Raw genomic sequence first — 15,167 nt, 5'->3', positions numbered from 1 at the left:
GTGTATAAAAATGGCAGCCTAGCTGCCTAACCTGAGGGTTGTTGCATTATTTTTTTTAGAGAAGCTGTACTTCTCTCTTGCCCTATCAGTTCGTCAGTCAGTGACTGATTTTTGCGTATCTCTTGCTCTGTGTATCGCCTTCTGGTTTTCAGGTTCTGGATTTTAAGCTGCACCTGGAGCTCAGAACTCTGATCAGTAAATAAAGTTTCAGGTTGAATATATGAACTAATCTGGTTTGGGATTTTTTTCCTCTTGTTTTATGACAGTCAGCCGCTGAATATGTGAAATCCCGCCTGCCCGAAGTCCTGAAACAGCACCTTCAGGACTATGAAAAGGACAAAGAGAACAGCGTGCTCTCCTACCAGGCCATCCTGGAGCAGCAGATTCTGTCCATCGACCGAGAGATGCTGGAAAAGCTGACCGTCTCTTATGACGAAGCAGGTATGGCTGGCAACTTCCTTCTTTGCTGAGGCTGGAAGAATGTGTCGAGGCTGTTGCCAAAATCTGTGCATTTTAGAAAGGGAGGAGATGCATGGCAGACAGGCATTCAAGCTATAAAGTATGCGTGAGAACGTGAAATGTTAAGACTTGTCTGTCGATGCCCAAAACAGGTGGTTAAATACCAAGTCACTTAAAGGATTTTCTGTTCTTTTATCTATTATATGTTTCTGTTGATCTTCTCTTAAATGTCTCTTCTCTAGTTTGCTTTTCTTCCTTGAAAACTTAGAGAAATCATTTACTCATTCACTCAGCAGGCATTTATTAAGTACCTCCTGTGTGCAAGGCACAGCGTTCTCTTCTAGGGTACAGAGACAAAACTAAAAGTAGACCCTGCCCTCAATGTACTTAAGTTCTGTGGGAGATAGAATATCTAATGAAGGTAGAAGAATTTGACAAACCTTTTCCTTACTATGTGCCTGACATAGTAAGCTCTCAATACATGTTTCTTCCTTCCTTTCTACCTACCATGAGGATTATTTGGGGTTCAGGCCTTCCTCAGTTTGGAGAAAGCTTCAGAAAGCCAGATGCTTAGTTCTAGGCAGGGCAGCTGAAGAGCGAGACCAGAAGAAGATGGCGGCCCCAGTCATGCCCCTCACCCGCCATGTGGCTGTCAAGGCCCTGGGCCCCAGCAGTTTTTGGTTTCTAAATCTACACAGTGCGGATTAAATAATTGTGAAGCTTAAGTAATTTAGCATTTGTTATGATATGTTAACATACAATTTGTATCATAATATATATGTATGTATATATCTATATCTATCTGTCCACCTATCCATCTATCCATCCATCTATCTGTCCTTCTATCTATCTGTCCATCTGTCTGTCTCTATCTGTCTGTCTGTCTGTCTGTCTGTCTATCTATCTATCTATCTATCTATCTATCTATCTATCTATCTATCTATCTATCTATCTATCTCCACTTCCATCCTGCCTCCCCTCCCATTAGATAGTGAACTCCTTGAGGGCAGGGACTGTCTTTTTGTGTCCTAAGTGCTTAGTACAGTTCCTGGCACATAGTAGGTGCTTAATAAATATTGATTGATTGAGATAACTCCCACCTGGAACACCATCTTTGCCTTTCTCACCACCATTGCATGTACGCCATATTCCTCGGGCTTGGGCTTAAAACTTGTTTCTTCTACAGCTAATAATAATTGTCACATTCAGTCATTTACTTACGCTCTTTTGTTTGAGGCTCATAAGAACCATCTAAGGCAGGAGAATATTTTGGAGGGAGCTCACCCAAGAATTTTCAATGTTTCATTAGATCTTCTTATTAATAAACCCTGCTCCATGCTCATTGAATCTTTTCAATAAATAGAAAAGAAGAAAGAAAGAAATTAGAGAGATCTGTTACCTAGCCAGGAATAATTTTTCCTAATAGCACATGGTATATCTGGATCCAGTTGTGAGAGAGAGGGACCCTCTAGAGATCAAGTATTTCCAGTAACCAGTGGGAATACCATTGGACTTTGAAGCCTGTGATATGCATATGATTCAGATGCTTCATGCTGCGTTAGTACCGTGCACACTTTCCATTTTACTGTCTCATCCTCCTGAAACAGCCCTCTAAATTTTAGGAAGTGACTGACTGGAAAGTATCCCAGTCTTGAGGGAGGCTAATCCATCATTAATGCTAGTTCTCTGAGAAATCTTCCTGAATGACGTAATGGATATCTCCACCATCTGTGGCTCTCTTAAGCCAATCACCAGAAACCAACAAGTGAGAAACAGTTCCTGAGGAATTGTTTAAAGTACTGGCACAGAATACAAGACTGCAAATGCTCAGTTTTCCATCATTCTCTCTCTCTCCTCCCCCACCTGATCTTGTGTCAATGTGGATACGTATGTCTACACATACACCTCCCTTGTGCAGAGTCTTAGGATGCTAAAATTGGAATGATAGTAACAATAACTAACATTTATATAACCCTTCAAGGTTTGAAGAGAGCTTTGCATGCATATATATACATACACACACACATACACACACACACATATATATACACATATAATTTGATCTTCACAACAACCCTGGGAGTTAGGTGCTATTTTTAGCCTCATTGTACAGCTGAGGAAACTGAGGCTTGAGCCATTAAGGGACTTGCTAACAAGTGTCTGAGGCAGGATTTGAACGCAAGTTTAGCGCATAAGACCTCACTAGCAGACTACCTGGAAAAGAACTTCAGTAATCCTGTAGTCCAGACCAGTCTCTCATTTTGTGTTTGTCCTTTGTTTTCAAAGAAGACTGTGACATCAGGGAATGATGACATGACTGTTGACTTGGATTTGAGAGAGGGAAGGCTGCAATCTCTCATTTTATAAATGAAAACAAAGAAGACACAGAAAGGTGTATACAGCTACTAAGTGATGCAGTGGAGAATGCAAGGGATTTCTGAATTTGCAAGAACTGAGTTTGAATTCTGCCTCAGACTATCTGTGTGACCCTGTACCTCTCTCTGCCTCAATTTCCTCATCTGTAAAATGGGGATTATATTTGCACCTATCAGATGGGATATGTGTAAAGCACTTTGTAAACCTTATAGTGAGTGCCATATAAATACTAGCTACTATTATTCATTGTTATTATAGCAGCATCAAAGCCTGATCTTGACCCCAGGAATGCTTGCTCCAAGCCCAAATGCCCTTTCCCTGTATTGCATCAATTCAATTCACTTCAATAACCATCCACTGTAGCCCCCAGGCCTGCCAAGGACTAGGGAACCAGTCGGGCAAAACCAAAGCCGTTCCTTTCCTCAAGGAAATTACAGTCTGCTCAGAAGGGGATACATAACAAGAGAAGGAAACTCCTGGATCTGGCTTGCATCTCTATGCAGATAGATTCAGTCTTACATTTCTTGGTGCTGTGGGTTGTTTCTGAAAGACTGTGAGTCATGCTATGTTTTGAGAGAAAAAGGCTTTTCTAAGCTGTCTGTCTTTTGTGAATCCATTTTTAGTTTGGGAAATTCCCACATTCATGTATCCCAGTGCTCAACAAAACTCAAGTCTGTGCTCTAGGGACCATTTAGATGGATGGGTGCTGATCTGTTTCAAACTGTGGCAGAAACTTGCCTCCATATAAAAGGGCTTAGAGTAGAGACCTCTCCAAAGAAGTCACATGCGTGTACACAGACATATTTAGACATATACCTGCATTCATATGTATGCATACATACATGCAGGTATGCATGCATCCACACAGATACAGACACATACATACTAAGCAAGAGACCTATGAATGTCCTCCATAAGGGAGAGCTTCATTAGATCTTGGGGAGTGTCATTGTCCCAGAGAGAAAATTTTCCTATTTATTTGGGTAGAGAACCATTATTATAATAGCATCCACCTCCCCAGGTTTAGACAAAGGGGATAAGGGGATGGCCACCTCTCTGAGCAGGAAGGGTCCTCCACACCCACACCTGCATAAGAACCCCTCCTCAAACATACCTGACAAGGGGCCAGCTGGCCTTGACTTGAGGACCTCCTGGAAAGGAGAATTTACCCCTCAAGGCATCCCATAGCAATCTGGCCAATGCTCAGAGTTAATGGTAAAGTATATATGAATAATAACTGAGCTAAACCGATGCATTTGCTAAGTAATCACTTGGAACCAGGAATTGTACTAAGCACCAAGGGGACAAATACAAGTGAAAAAGACAGTTCCTACTCAAGAAACTTACATTTTAAGGAAAGACAGAACTTCAAAGGGAGGTGGAAGGGGAGGGCAACTTCTGGGGAGGAGGCGGAAAAGTCCAAAGAGTGAGGAATAAAGTGAGCATGGTCCAGGTAGGGACTCCCCAAAGAGAAGGGCCCACATGGTAGAGGCGTCAGCAGAGTGGGGAGGCCAGAGCACTCAGTTATCCTTTTGAGAAGAATCTGATTCTACTCACAGGTCTTGCTAGAAGAGGGAAGGAAGGAAAAGGGGGAAGAAGGAAGGAAGGGAAGAAAGAAGAAAGAAAAGGAAGGAGGGAGGAGAGGAAGGATGGAAGTAAGGGAGGGGAAGAGGAAGGAAGGAAGAGGGAGGGAAGAGGAAAGGAAAGAAGGAAGAATAAATGAAGGGAGGAAAGGAAGGACAGAAGGAGGAAAGAGGGAAAGGCATGCAGGAGTCTTTTTTCAGGTTCGAAATCACATTATGATTCTCCCACCCAACTCTAGATGTTGAAGATCTCTAAGATACTGCTGCACGCAGTTAAGATCCCAAGAAACACACTTAAAGAACATTTAAAAGGGAAAAACTATTGCCCTCAGCAATTCAGAAAGTGTTAACAAGAGGATTCTCTGCTTTTGAGCTTTTTTGATGGTTCTTAAAAGCCACCTTAATTGTGCTATTAGAGGCCTTGTAGCTCGAGGCTCCAGAAAGAAGCTGATTTGCCATCAAGAAGGAAAAAAAAAATGACCAAGCTTTCAGAAACTGAGCCTGGGAAAGGTCTTGGGAATTATTTAGGATCTTCAGTTTTTTAGGCAACATAAAACATGCAATAAAAGGCTCTTTGCAGGAGAGTCTTCGTTCAAACCAATCACTTGCATTTCCCCGCTGTGTCTGAAGGGAGCAGAGCTGTCCATCAATACCGAGGTGTGTCTTCAAGCTCTGTCCCCCACTCCCAGCTATCACAAGCTGCTCTTGCCAGTTGATTTTCAGGCAAGATCTGGGGGATCTGACAAGGAGAGTCAAGATGGGGAGAAGAGGGAAATATGTCAAGAAGACTTGGATTTTTGTTACCAGGCTTTGGCATTCTCTTAAATCTCCAATGACTTAGGGGTTTAGCCCTTATCTCTTTTTTCCTTTAATTCTCTTCTCTTTACCACACATGCCCTTATGCTGGAGGTTTGCCTGGACTGGACCAGACAACAAAGGGTAGATCTAGCATTTTTGGCTGCTAAGGAGGCCACAAGAAAGGTGCTTTCAAGTCGAGATTTTAAGGTCAAGTGAGCATGGGGAAGGGAACACTTCAGGACCCTTGAGGACACAGAACTGTGAGATGCCATGAGATCACTAATGCAGAGCTTGGTGTTGTGCAGGGAGGTGGGGACTGGAGGGGCATGCAGTGTGAAGGAGTAGTCCATGGCTGGGGAAGAGCTGAGTGAGCCTGGGAGAGTCCCTTAGAGGGAAGAGGCAAACCATCTGGAAGTCTCCTAGGATATTTGAGTGTTTGCTAACTAGGTGCTAAGCTTGGTTGTTTCTGAGCAACTGAAGGAGGGAGGGCAAATGCACAGGGTCACGCAGCTAATAAGTGTATTTGCAAAAAGACCAGTGAGTCAGTCATTAAACACTTACTAAGCACCTACTAGGTGCCAAGCGCTGTGCTAAACACTGGACCACCATGAAAATAATAGCTACTTATTCACTACCATGAAGACATCTGGAAATTATGTAAAGACTAAAGACTAATATATACTTTGATAGTAACATCAGTAAAAAAAAAAAAAAGGCATAAATAAATATTTGGATGGATCAATGACATGGATCAGAAAGAAGAGAGGTCGAAGACGAGTGAATACTCAGAGGCTTTCTGCAGACTACACCAGAAATGTTTTTGAGAAAAAAATTGCTGAGCAGTGAATATGGCAGGCCCCAAACCGCATCACCAAGACGTGAAGTCGGGACTCTTAACTGAGAGGAGACGCCCCCATTCTTGTAGGACAGTCATTCCTCAGTCCACGGTCTTTGTTCAGTGAGACTGTGACTACCACCTCCCACTGAAGACATAAGACAGGGAGTTCTCCGTAGTGGAGGAGAAGGCCGGGTAGAGTCCAGTTGAAAAGGGATTCTCTTTTCCTCCTGACACTGCACAGGTTTCATCTAATTCCAGAACATCGTGCCCATTCAAAAGACTTGGGCCTGACCATCCACATGGGGAAAAGAATTCTTTCCCTTAAAAGAGAATCACACTGGCATATTTTTTTCTTGTGAACAAAGATAAGGTTTGAAATAAAAATGTGTACAGTAGCATGCTGGAAATCAAGAGCTGATGCTTAGCTCCCTCATTAGGAGGTGGCAGCCCTGCAATTAAACCATACAAGTAAGTGGGAGATGACAGGGGTCTCCATCTCATCAAGATGCCGTTGTTTTCCACAAAGGAAGTAAATGTTGCTACCTGCTTCCTGAAACAGCATTTGATTACTCAGATGGAACAAGATGTCTCCACTTAAAGAAAAACCGTGATGGCAGATGTTCACCCCTCCCTTTAGCTGCCCAGGGACAGGTCAGGGGAATCGCTTCCATCTCTTTGTCCCATGGTGCAGAAAAATTCTATGATTCCCCAATGCTTGCCATTCCTTTGAATAAGATCTGAGTTCAAATGAGATCTGTAGTTTGAAAAAATAGATGCGCTTGAGCCAAATCACTGCTGATACCTCCCCATGGCATGTAACTAGATGTGGGTCACAATGGGACATTCTTCTGGGTAGAAAGCAAATAGACCTAGGACCCGATAGTCTGGAACAAGCTGCATCTGGGTGGTTTCATGGCCTACTGAGGTAGCATTCAGATTAACCTTGGGGAGTGAGTAGCCCTTGGAAATTCCATCTGGTTGATTGCCCTCCAAAAGACAACATTTGTGTGACTCCTTTTGGCGTGTGAGATCATTTCCTTTGAAAATTCACCGTGTCATCCGTGAGTCCTTATCTGAAGGACACGTGCTCAGACAGGGTTGATGGAGAATTTTCACTGCGTGTGCCGTCCAGAGCTTTGCTATAAATCTGAGGGAACTTCAAACAATCATGCAGAAGTTACTGAGGCAGTTTGTCACCTGAGAAGCCTGAGGGGGAGAGGCTGACTGTCGTGAGCAGGATTTAGAGCTCTTCTCCCTCCTGCCTCAGCAATGAGCCAGATCCCTGAAAGCTCCCCAGCACCCCACCTCCATGCCTGTGGGTACCGTCTCCCTGGCTCGTTGTTGATCAGTCTGTCAGTTCAGCAAACATTTCATTAACTGCTGGGCACTGTCCTGGGCGCTTGGGATCCTGATATGAAAGGGAAGCAGTCCTCAAGGACTGTCCTTGAGGGAGGCAAGGGGTGGACATATGGATACTTACAAAGGTATGTACAAATTGGCTGCAGGGGAATTAGGTGGGAAGGGTAGACACTAGCAGTTTTGGAAATCTCTAAAGGAGTCACACAGGAGGCAGTCCTAGAGATGACTCTTCAAGGAAACCATTCTGGGAAGCAACAGAAAAACCATGTTCCAGGCAAGGGAGCCCCACATTTACTGCTTAGCCAGGGGCCTGAGTTAGGCTGTACATGCTGTCTGTCAGCTTGGGAAGTTTGTAAGGTCTATATAGCATTTTGATATGCCTTGTTGCAGGGAGTTTCCAAAGGAATTTACGTGAAATCCGATTTATGAGATAGAGAACCAAGAACTCTTTGGGGAAGTAAGGAGTGCCTTTGTTTTCCCTTCCTCTTTTTCTTATGCTCAACATGAGGGCCCAACAGAACATCACCTTGGATCTTAGGGCCTCTAGAGAGTATAGCCCAGTCTTCTTAGTTTTATAGAAGAGACAGCTAAGACCCAGGCCACCAAAGTGACTTGTTGAAGTTTTGTAAGGATTAGCAGGGCTACTATCTGAACCCTGATCCTAGGCTCCAAATCTAGGACTTCTGTTACACCAAATCTACAGTGGGCCAAAGTCAAAGTAAATTAATCTACACTTTTATAAAAGGTGAGTTTAGGAGTAAATACAGAAGCAGAGAAATCTAGGAAGCCCTGACAATGGATTGTATAAAAGTTTGGAGGTGGGACATCAGAAGTTTTAGGGAATCAGTTCAGAATTTTATAAAGAGTGCCACGTTTCAAAAAATGTCGTTTTGAAATACATGCTGCTTTCCTATGCCAATGTAATAGCTGGGCCCTTGGAATTGGGAGGTCTCCTCTCTGGACCTTGGGGCTAACAGACTCCATGTGGCTTTTATGGCCATCAGCCTACAGCCAGTACAACATCCACTGTTACCTAACCATGTCGTAGCCAAAGCATTTAATTAAGATGTAGCATGGGCCATCTATGGTCTTTTTTTTTTTTAAAGCAGATCTAAGTTCTTTGACTTATAGTGACATGGGTCAGTGGTTTATCTAAGACCCCTATGGACAACTGAAATAAGCTTTGCCTCTTGGCCAAGAACACTTAATCTCTTTTTGGAGGGAGGCCCACGAATCTTTGGGAGCTTTCCGAGTTTGTTTTAGGCTAGCCTGCTTATCCTAGTGAGAAGTGAGTGTGAACCACCATTGGATCACCTTTTTGGTTTCAGAGACCCCTGGAGACGTTTCAGTTGTCCTATGTATTACAGGGACCCACAGGAATTTGCTCTTAAGACAGTTTGACATTTACCTGAAGAGAAAGGATGACTCCCAACCAGTCCCAGGTGGGGAGAGTCCTGTATTATGTCTGGAAGCTCTGGAGGGATTGGGTTTTTCCTCCTCTGGGGTGAGGCTTACTTTCCTTTTGTTTTCTTGATTGTTTTTAGGTTGGAGATTTTGCTGTTTTTCAGTGTTTTGAGGATTAGAGAAGGCCTTTGCAAATGCCAAGCTAGGCAGTAACTTGGGTTTGCCAGCTTGCTGTGTAAACATAGCTCTGATTCCACTTCCACCCTCTGGGGACCTGGAAGCCTTAATCATTCATCAAAGCCCTCTTCTCTCTCCACTCCCATGATGCTCCTGGCTTCACTTCACCCCTTGTCACTCAAACACCAGTCCTGGTTATTCTCCTTCTCTTGTCATTTGCCTTCATGAAAATATCATAGGTAGGGAGTTTGCATAACCTGTCCCAGCTCAGTCCAAGCTCTGGTGTAGGGAGAAGGAGAAGATTCCTCTCTTGTCTTGGTAACATTCAGTGGTGGGGCAATTATTCTTCAGTTGTGTCTGGCTTCTGTGACCCCATTGGGGGTTGTCTTGGCAAAGATACTGAGTTCATCCTCCGACTCCTATGGCCTTTGCTGGTCCTGTGTTCCTAGGCTTCTTTTATGGCTTTTGGCTCCATTCCGTTCTTGCCTAGCTAGTTCCATGGGTAGGCATCCCTTAAGGATAAAGGGCCTGCTTCTTTTCCTCCATCTGGCCTCCTCTCATTCCCTTGAGAGGGTTTATGTTTGAAATAACACATCCTTCCCAAAATAAAACAGGTCTCCAGTTTATTGCCAGTACTCTGAGAGGCTCTCCACTTTTACATGCCTCCCATTTCAAACCCTGGGATAAATCATCACATTGTACGCCTTTATTCATTAATGAAAATGGAAATTAAAAAAAATTTACAATTCATGTAAAAACAGTTTTTAGCATTAATTTTTAAATTTTGAGTTCTGAATTCTCTGCCTTCCTCTATCCCCTCTCATTGAGAAGGCAAACAATTTATAGGTTATCCATGTGCAGTCACGTAAAACGTATTTCCATATTAGTCATGCAGTGAAAGAAAACTCAGTCACCCTCCCCCCAATAAAAACACCAAGAAAAATGAAGTTAAAAAAGGATGTCTCGATCTGCTCTCAGACAATCTTAACAGTTCTTTCACTGGAAATGGATGGAATTTTTCATCCTGAGTCCTTTGGAATTGTCTTGGATCATTGTCCTGCTGAGAACAACTACATTGTTCACAGCTGGTCATCCTTACAATACTGCTGTTACAGTGTAAAATCTTCTCCAGGTTCTCATTTCACTTTGCATCAGTTCATGTCACTGATGTTAGTCTTTCCAGGTTTTCCAGGTTTTTCCTAAAAGCATCCTTTGTATCACTTATAAGACAGTAATATTCCATCACAATCATATACCGCAACTTGTTTCAATTTCCCCATTCTTTGCCACCACAAAAAGAGGCTCTATGATTTTTTTGTACATAATAAGTCCTCTCTCCCTTTTAAAATCTCTTTGGAATATAGATCTAGTAGTGGTATTGCTGGGTCAAGGGATATGCAGTTTTATAGCCCTTTGGGCATAGTTCCAAATTGCTCTTCAGAATGGTTGGATCAGTTGCACCAGTAGTACACCAGTGGCCCAATTTTTCCACATCCTCTCCAACATTTATCATTTCCCTTTTCTGTCATATTAGCCAGTCTAATTAGGTGTGAGGTGGTAGCTCAGAGTTGCTTTAATTTGCATTTCAGTCATCAATGGTGATTTAGGGCATTTTTTTACATGACTCTAGATAACTTTAATTACTTTGTCTGAAAACTGCCTGTTCATATCCTCTGACCATTGGGGAATGACTTGTACTTTTATAAATTTGACTCTTTCCTCTATATACTTGAGAAATGAGACCTTTGTTGGAGAAATTTGCTATAAAAATGTTTGCCTCAGTTTTCTGCTTTATTTCTAATCTTGGCTGCATTGATTTTGTTTCTGCAAAGACTTTTTAACTTTAATATAGTAAAAGTTGTATATTTGACATCCTGTAATGCCCTCTATCTCTTGTTTGGTTGAAAATGGAAATATTAAGCAAGGTTTCCAAGTCCCGGTGGGCAAGGCAAGCAGATGGGCAGAGGAGGGGGCACTTTCAAGTCTCAGCAGCCTCATCTAGCTCCCTTTGCTGCCCCCCTTCCTGGGCCCCCCTCCCCCCTCCCGCAGTGTCTCCTCTGTTTCTGCCTTTAGCATATTAGAAAAAGAGCTGGATCTAGAGTTGGACAAGCTGAGATCCAGTCCTGGCTTTGCTGCCTAAATGCTAGGTGTTGACTGGTAAGCCAGTACACTTCTTTAGGCCTTGGTTTTCCCATTTATAAAATAAAAGACTCCATGGATTGGATGATTTTTGAGTCTCCAGTCTCACTGCTATGGTCATTACCCCTCCTGGCTCAATCTGCCTGTTTGTCATAAATGGGTCAGACTTATTATGTATTCTAACTGGAATAGACCCAGCCCTGGGGAAACGTGAGGCTGGAGGGAGAGTTAGTCAGGGCCACCAGATGGAGGGGTGGGGCAGGGGAGACCATGAAAACAAGGTCAGGTTTGTTTCCTCTAGAGGTTACTACATGAGAAAATGGTCCCAAACTGAATGGCTGGTCAGGTGGGGTGGGGAAAAGTTTTCTCCTGTGCTTAGGCAGTTCCTGGCACACTGTAGGTGTTGAATAAATGCTGATTTGAGTCAGAGGTTCCTGGAGATTTGGGGGCAAGGCTAGGGTGGGGCAAAGGGCCTAGGGGAGGGCCAGGGGCCTAATTACAAGGATGCTGAGGTTCAGAAACAGAATGCAGCTTCTGGGGAAGCAGGTGATGAGGCAGGACCCAGACCCTAAAGTACTAAAGTCAGAGACTACTGGCCAGCCTTGGGATCAGAGGATCATGGACTTGAAGCTGGAAGAGACCTCAAATGTCTATCATTTTATAAGCAGAGGGACCAGAACTCCAGAGGCAAAGCATCTCTTTCCTTGGTGGTTCTCGGTAGCCCCGGGGCTAGAACAGGGCCTGGAGTCAGGAAGCCCCAAGTTCTACTTCTGCCTCAAATATCTCAGAGCTCTGTGACCTCTCTGTGACTGTGTCAGCCTCAGTTTCTCCCTATACCCATGGTCACTCAGGAAGTAAGTGCAACACTGAAATTCGAACCTAGGCCCCCTGACTCCTTGTCTGTTGAAGTATGCTTATTGACGTGACCCGAAAGCAGGAAGGTAAGTCATGTAAAATGAGGCTTCCAGGTAGGCTGTGGTCAGGTTTGACCCCAGAGGTAATAGGGAGCCAGTGAAGTTCATTGAGTTGGGGAGTGACACATAACCTATTGTGACCTACCTGCTTCCAGCATCTCAGGACATGACTGGCAGGCAGTCTCTCAGGCCTGAAGAGAAAGTCAAGATCAAGTCATTTCATCCCATGTGGTTTATAATAATTCTGGCTAGCTTATAGTTATGTTTTACTTTTGTAATCATATTTGAACCCTGCAGGATAGGTGCTGTTGTTTTCTACATTTTACAGATGAGGGAACAAAGGCAGGCAGCAGTGAAGTGATTTACCCAGGATCCACCAACATGGGATTCAGAGTTCATTGCTCTCCGTAGCTGCCTGTAGCTCGGAGGCAGACGAGGCTCCTCTGTCTAGCCAGGATACTCGCCGGTCCCTAGGACAACCTCCTTACAAGTGCTCCTGAGGACATTATAGGGTCATTCCAGTGTGTAGACAGTTGAGCATGGTAATTTTGCCTTTCTTCCCCTGGCCCTGTGAAAGCTGGATGCCCCTGACTCTACCAAGTCCTCTGGGCTGCCTGTGCCTCCTTGCCAGCCATGCTCTATGGGAAATCAGCATTCCAGAGCTGCAGAAGATGCACTTGTCTAAAAATAGCTCCATGTGGAGAAGATGTGAGCCACGTTTAAGCCTCACTATAAAAGCTTTAGAAAGTGAATGAGGTCGAATGGGACAGATGTAGTCAAATCCCTTTTAAATCCAGAAATCCCTCACTAGCTGCCATGGGGCTAATTTTTTAAAGTGTGTTTTGAAGTCTTGTTGAATCCAATCTCATCCTCTGTATGTTTTGTATCTAGAGGTTTTTAGGGTACTTTCTAGGTTCTGTCCCCTGTTCCCCGGCATTGGGTCCTGAAATCTCAGTCATAAATGTGCTTCCCTGGCTTTTATTGACCAAGATTGGGTTTTTTCTGAAGACAATGGCACCTTGCTGGAATAACCCTTATTTTAATTCCTAAGGAAGTTGCTTTAACTTTCTGGGCTTGAGTGGGAAGGCTAGATGACTTTAGAGGTCACTTCAACGCTGGACCCACAAGAGGAGGCACCTGGGCTGAGCTGGGAGAAGCTGGTTACAAACGTGCTGGCTAAGGCCATATTGTACTTAGTGTAATGATCGTATCCGCTGAGGGTCCAGTTGCTGTGGGTCTGGCCAGGCCAGTGCCAACCAGAAGGTGACAAAATACAGTGAAGGAGGAACGATGTTGGGTTTGAGTCAAAGGACCCCAGGCCTTCCACTTACCCTTTAGGTCAATAAGCATAGTGCATGTGATCTTGAACAAAGCCTCTGTTTCTTCATCTGTAAATTGTAGGGGTGGAGCAAAGAACTGAATGTAAAGGAAAGTTGAATAATAAGAGAATAACTATGAGACGGGCTTCTGCTCAGCCTCTGAGGTCCTTTCTAGCTCTAAATCTGTGCCACTGTTGTCACTTGTCACTGTTCATCTCTTCCAGTGTGGTGGTATTCCTATGAACAAATCTCTACCTTCCCCCCCTTTATTTCTGAACAGCTCCTCATACCTTTAGATTAAAGGTTTGACATCATCTTGGGAGGAATGGGCAACCAAGAACTTTGTAATGTTAAGTAATGCAGAACAACTGCCAGCATTATTTCTGAGTGTATCTGTGCCTCTCATGGAGCTGAAGAAAACCATGTTTAGGGAAATGTAAGAGAAAACTGCCCAACTATGAGAGCAAACCCAGCTAGAATGGGAGAGCATGGATTGAGTTAGAGAAGGACCTTTGGAGTCCATGGAAGGAAGAGAAAAGGTGGGGGAGGGGAGAGGGAGAGAGATTAGAGTCAGGCAGGAAGCCCAGAAGTCAGTAGCTGAGCAGAGCCTAGAATGGAGGAGTGAACAAGACCAATGTTTCCAGGAGGAGCCAGTCAGTGAGAGGAAGAGGCTCTGGGGCAGAAGGATCTCCCAGGGCCAGAAATCTGCTGGGACGTGGTAGCAGAGGCATCTTCTGTCTACCACCTAATTAGATTGAATATGTTCAAGAAACTGTGCTATGCACTGAGAGTACACATCAGCATTGCCTCTGCCCTCAGGAACCTTACATTCCCCCTGGGGATACCACATATCCACACATAAGTGAATTCTGAACGTCTGAAGTCACACCAAGTAATGTTGAGAGGGAGAGCCCCCCGGCTGTCTCTCAGGGGAGCTAGAAAGGCCTCTGTAGGTGGGAATTTCAGGGCTCTAGAAGCAATGACTAACATCAGGCTAACCTTGGCTTTCTGTAAACTCCTGTGAGCTTAATCCCATCCTGCTCAGGCTCTTCAGTCCCATATCTGAGGACTCTTGTCTTATTCATGGCCAGAATCCCCTCCCTTTGGGTAGCCAGGCAGCCCCTGCTCACTCCCTCAGCTTAAAAGATCAATGAGAGCCTTTGAGCTGGAGGAGACTTCACCAGACTACTCTCCCCTGTGGCCCAAGAAGCTGTAGCATGTGCAGCAGTCACACCCCTGGAAAACTGTCTCAGCAGATGGCCTAAACCAGGTTGAAGGTAACTGACAGGCCTCAAACCCACTGGTGAAGTGGAGGTTGTGTACCCTAAGCATGTGAAGACTTCTCCTGGCGGAATGGGAGGATGGGAACAGTTTGTTCCAGTGGCCATGAAAGTGGCTAAAGCAGGTGCTATGGAGTGCTTAGAGCTTGATCAGACATGGAAGATGCCAAGGTCATCCACTACATCCTGAGCCAACACCAGTCCTCTTTCTTCTGTCCTGCCACTGGACTTCATTGAGTCTGGAAAAGAGAGTGAGGCTGATAATTTACACAGCTCTGCCTCACTTAAATCCAATCATTCACAAGTGAAAACATCACCTCTGATGTCACTGATCCTCTTCAAAAGTGAAGGATGAACAGCAACTCTGATTGTTGATGCTCCCCTTGTACAGTCTCTGGTGCGGCAGACCCTGGGGCTATCATCATCATCATCATCATCATCATCATCAATCATCATCATCATCATCTTTTGTGGTTAAACATTTGATACAGAAAGGTCTTATTCTAGTTGTGTGGAAGGAA

At 44.2% G+C, this 15,167-nt stretch overlaps 1 protein-coding gene across 7 annotated transcripts in view; it reads left to right on the top strand.

Moving 5' to 3' along the window:
* PPM1L (protein phosphatase, Mg2+/Mn2+ dependent 1L) overlaps positions 1-15,167 on the top strand; it is a 313,084-nt gene that overhangs the window by 224,175 nt on the left and 73,742 nt on the right. For all 7 annotated transcript variants that reach the window (XR_011969136.1, XR_011969135.1, XM_072618579.1 and 4 more), the window contains one exon: positions 267-441. Coding sequence is in view for 5 of the 7 variants with exons in the window: in XM_072618579.1 (XP_072474680.1) it covers positions 267-441 (175 nt within the window). In the remaining 2 variants the exon portion in view is untranslated. The remainder of the gene's footprint in view (positions 1-266; positions 442-15,167) is intronic.

This window comes from Notamacropus eugenii, chromosome 6 (assembly GCF_028372415.1).
Source record: "Notamacropus eugenii isolate mMacEug1 chromosome 6, mMacEug1.pri_v2, whole genome shotgun sequence".
NCBI lineage: Eukaryota > Metazoa > Chordata > Mammalia > Diprotodontia > Macropodidae > Notamacropus > Notamacropus eugenii.
This window is presented reverse-complemented; position numbering and strand designations above follow the sequence as displayed.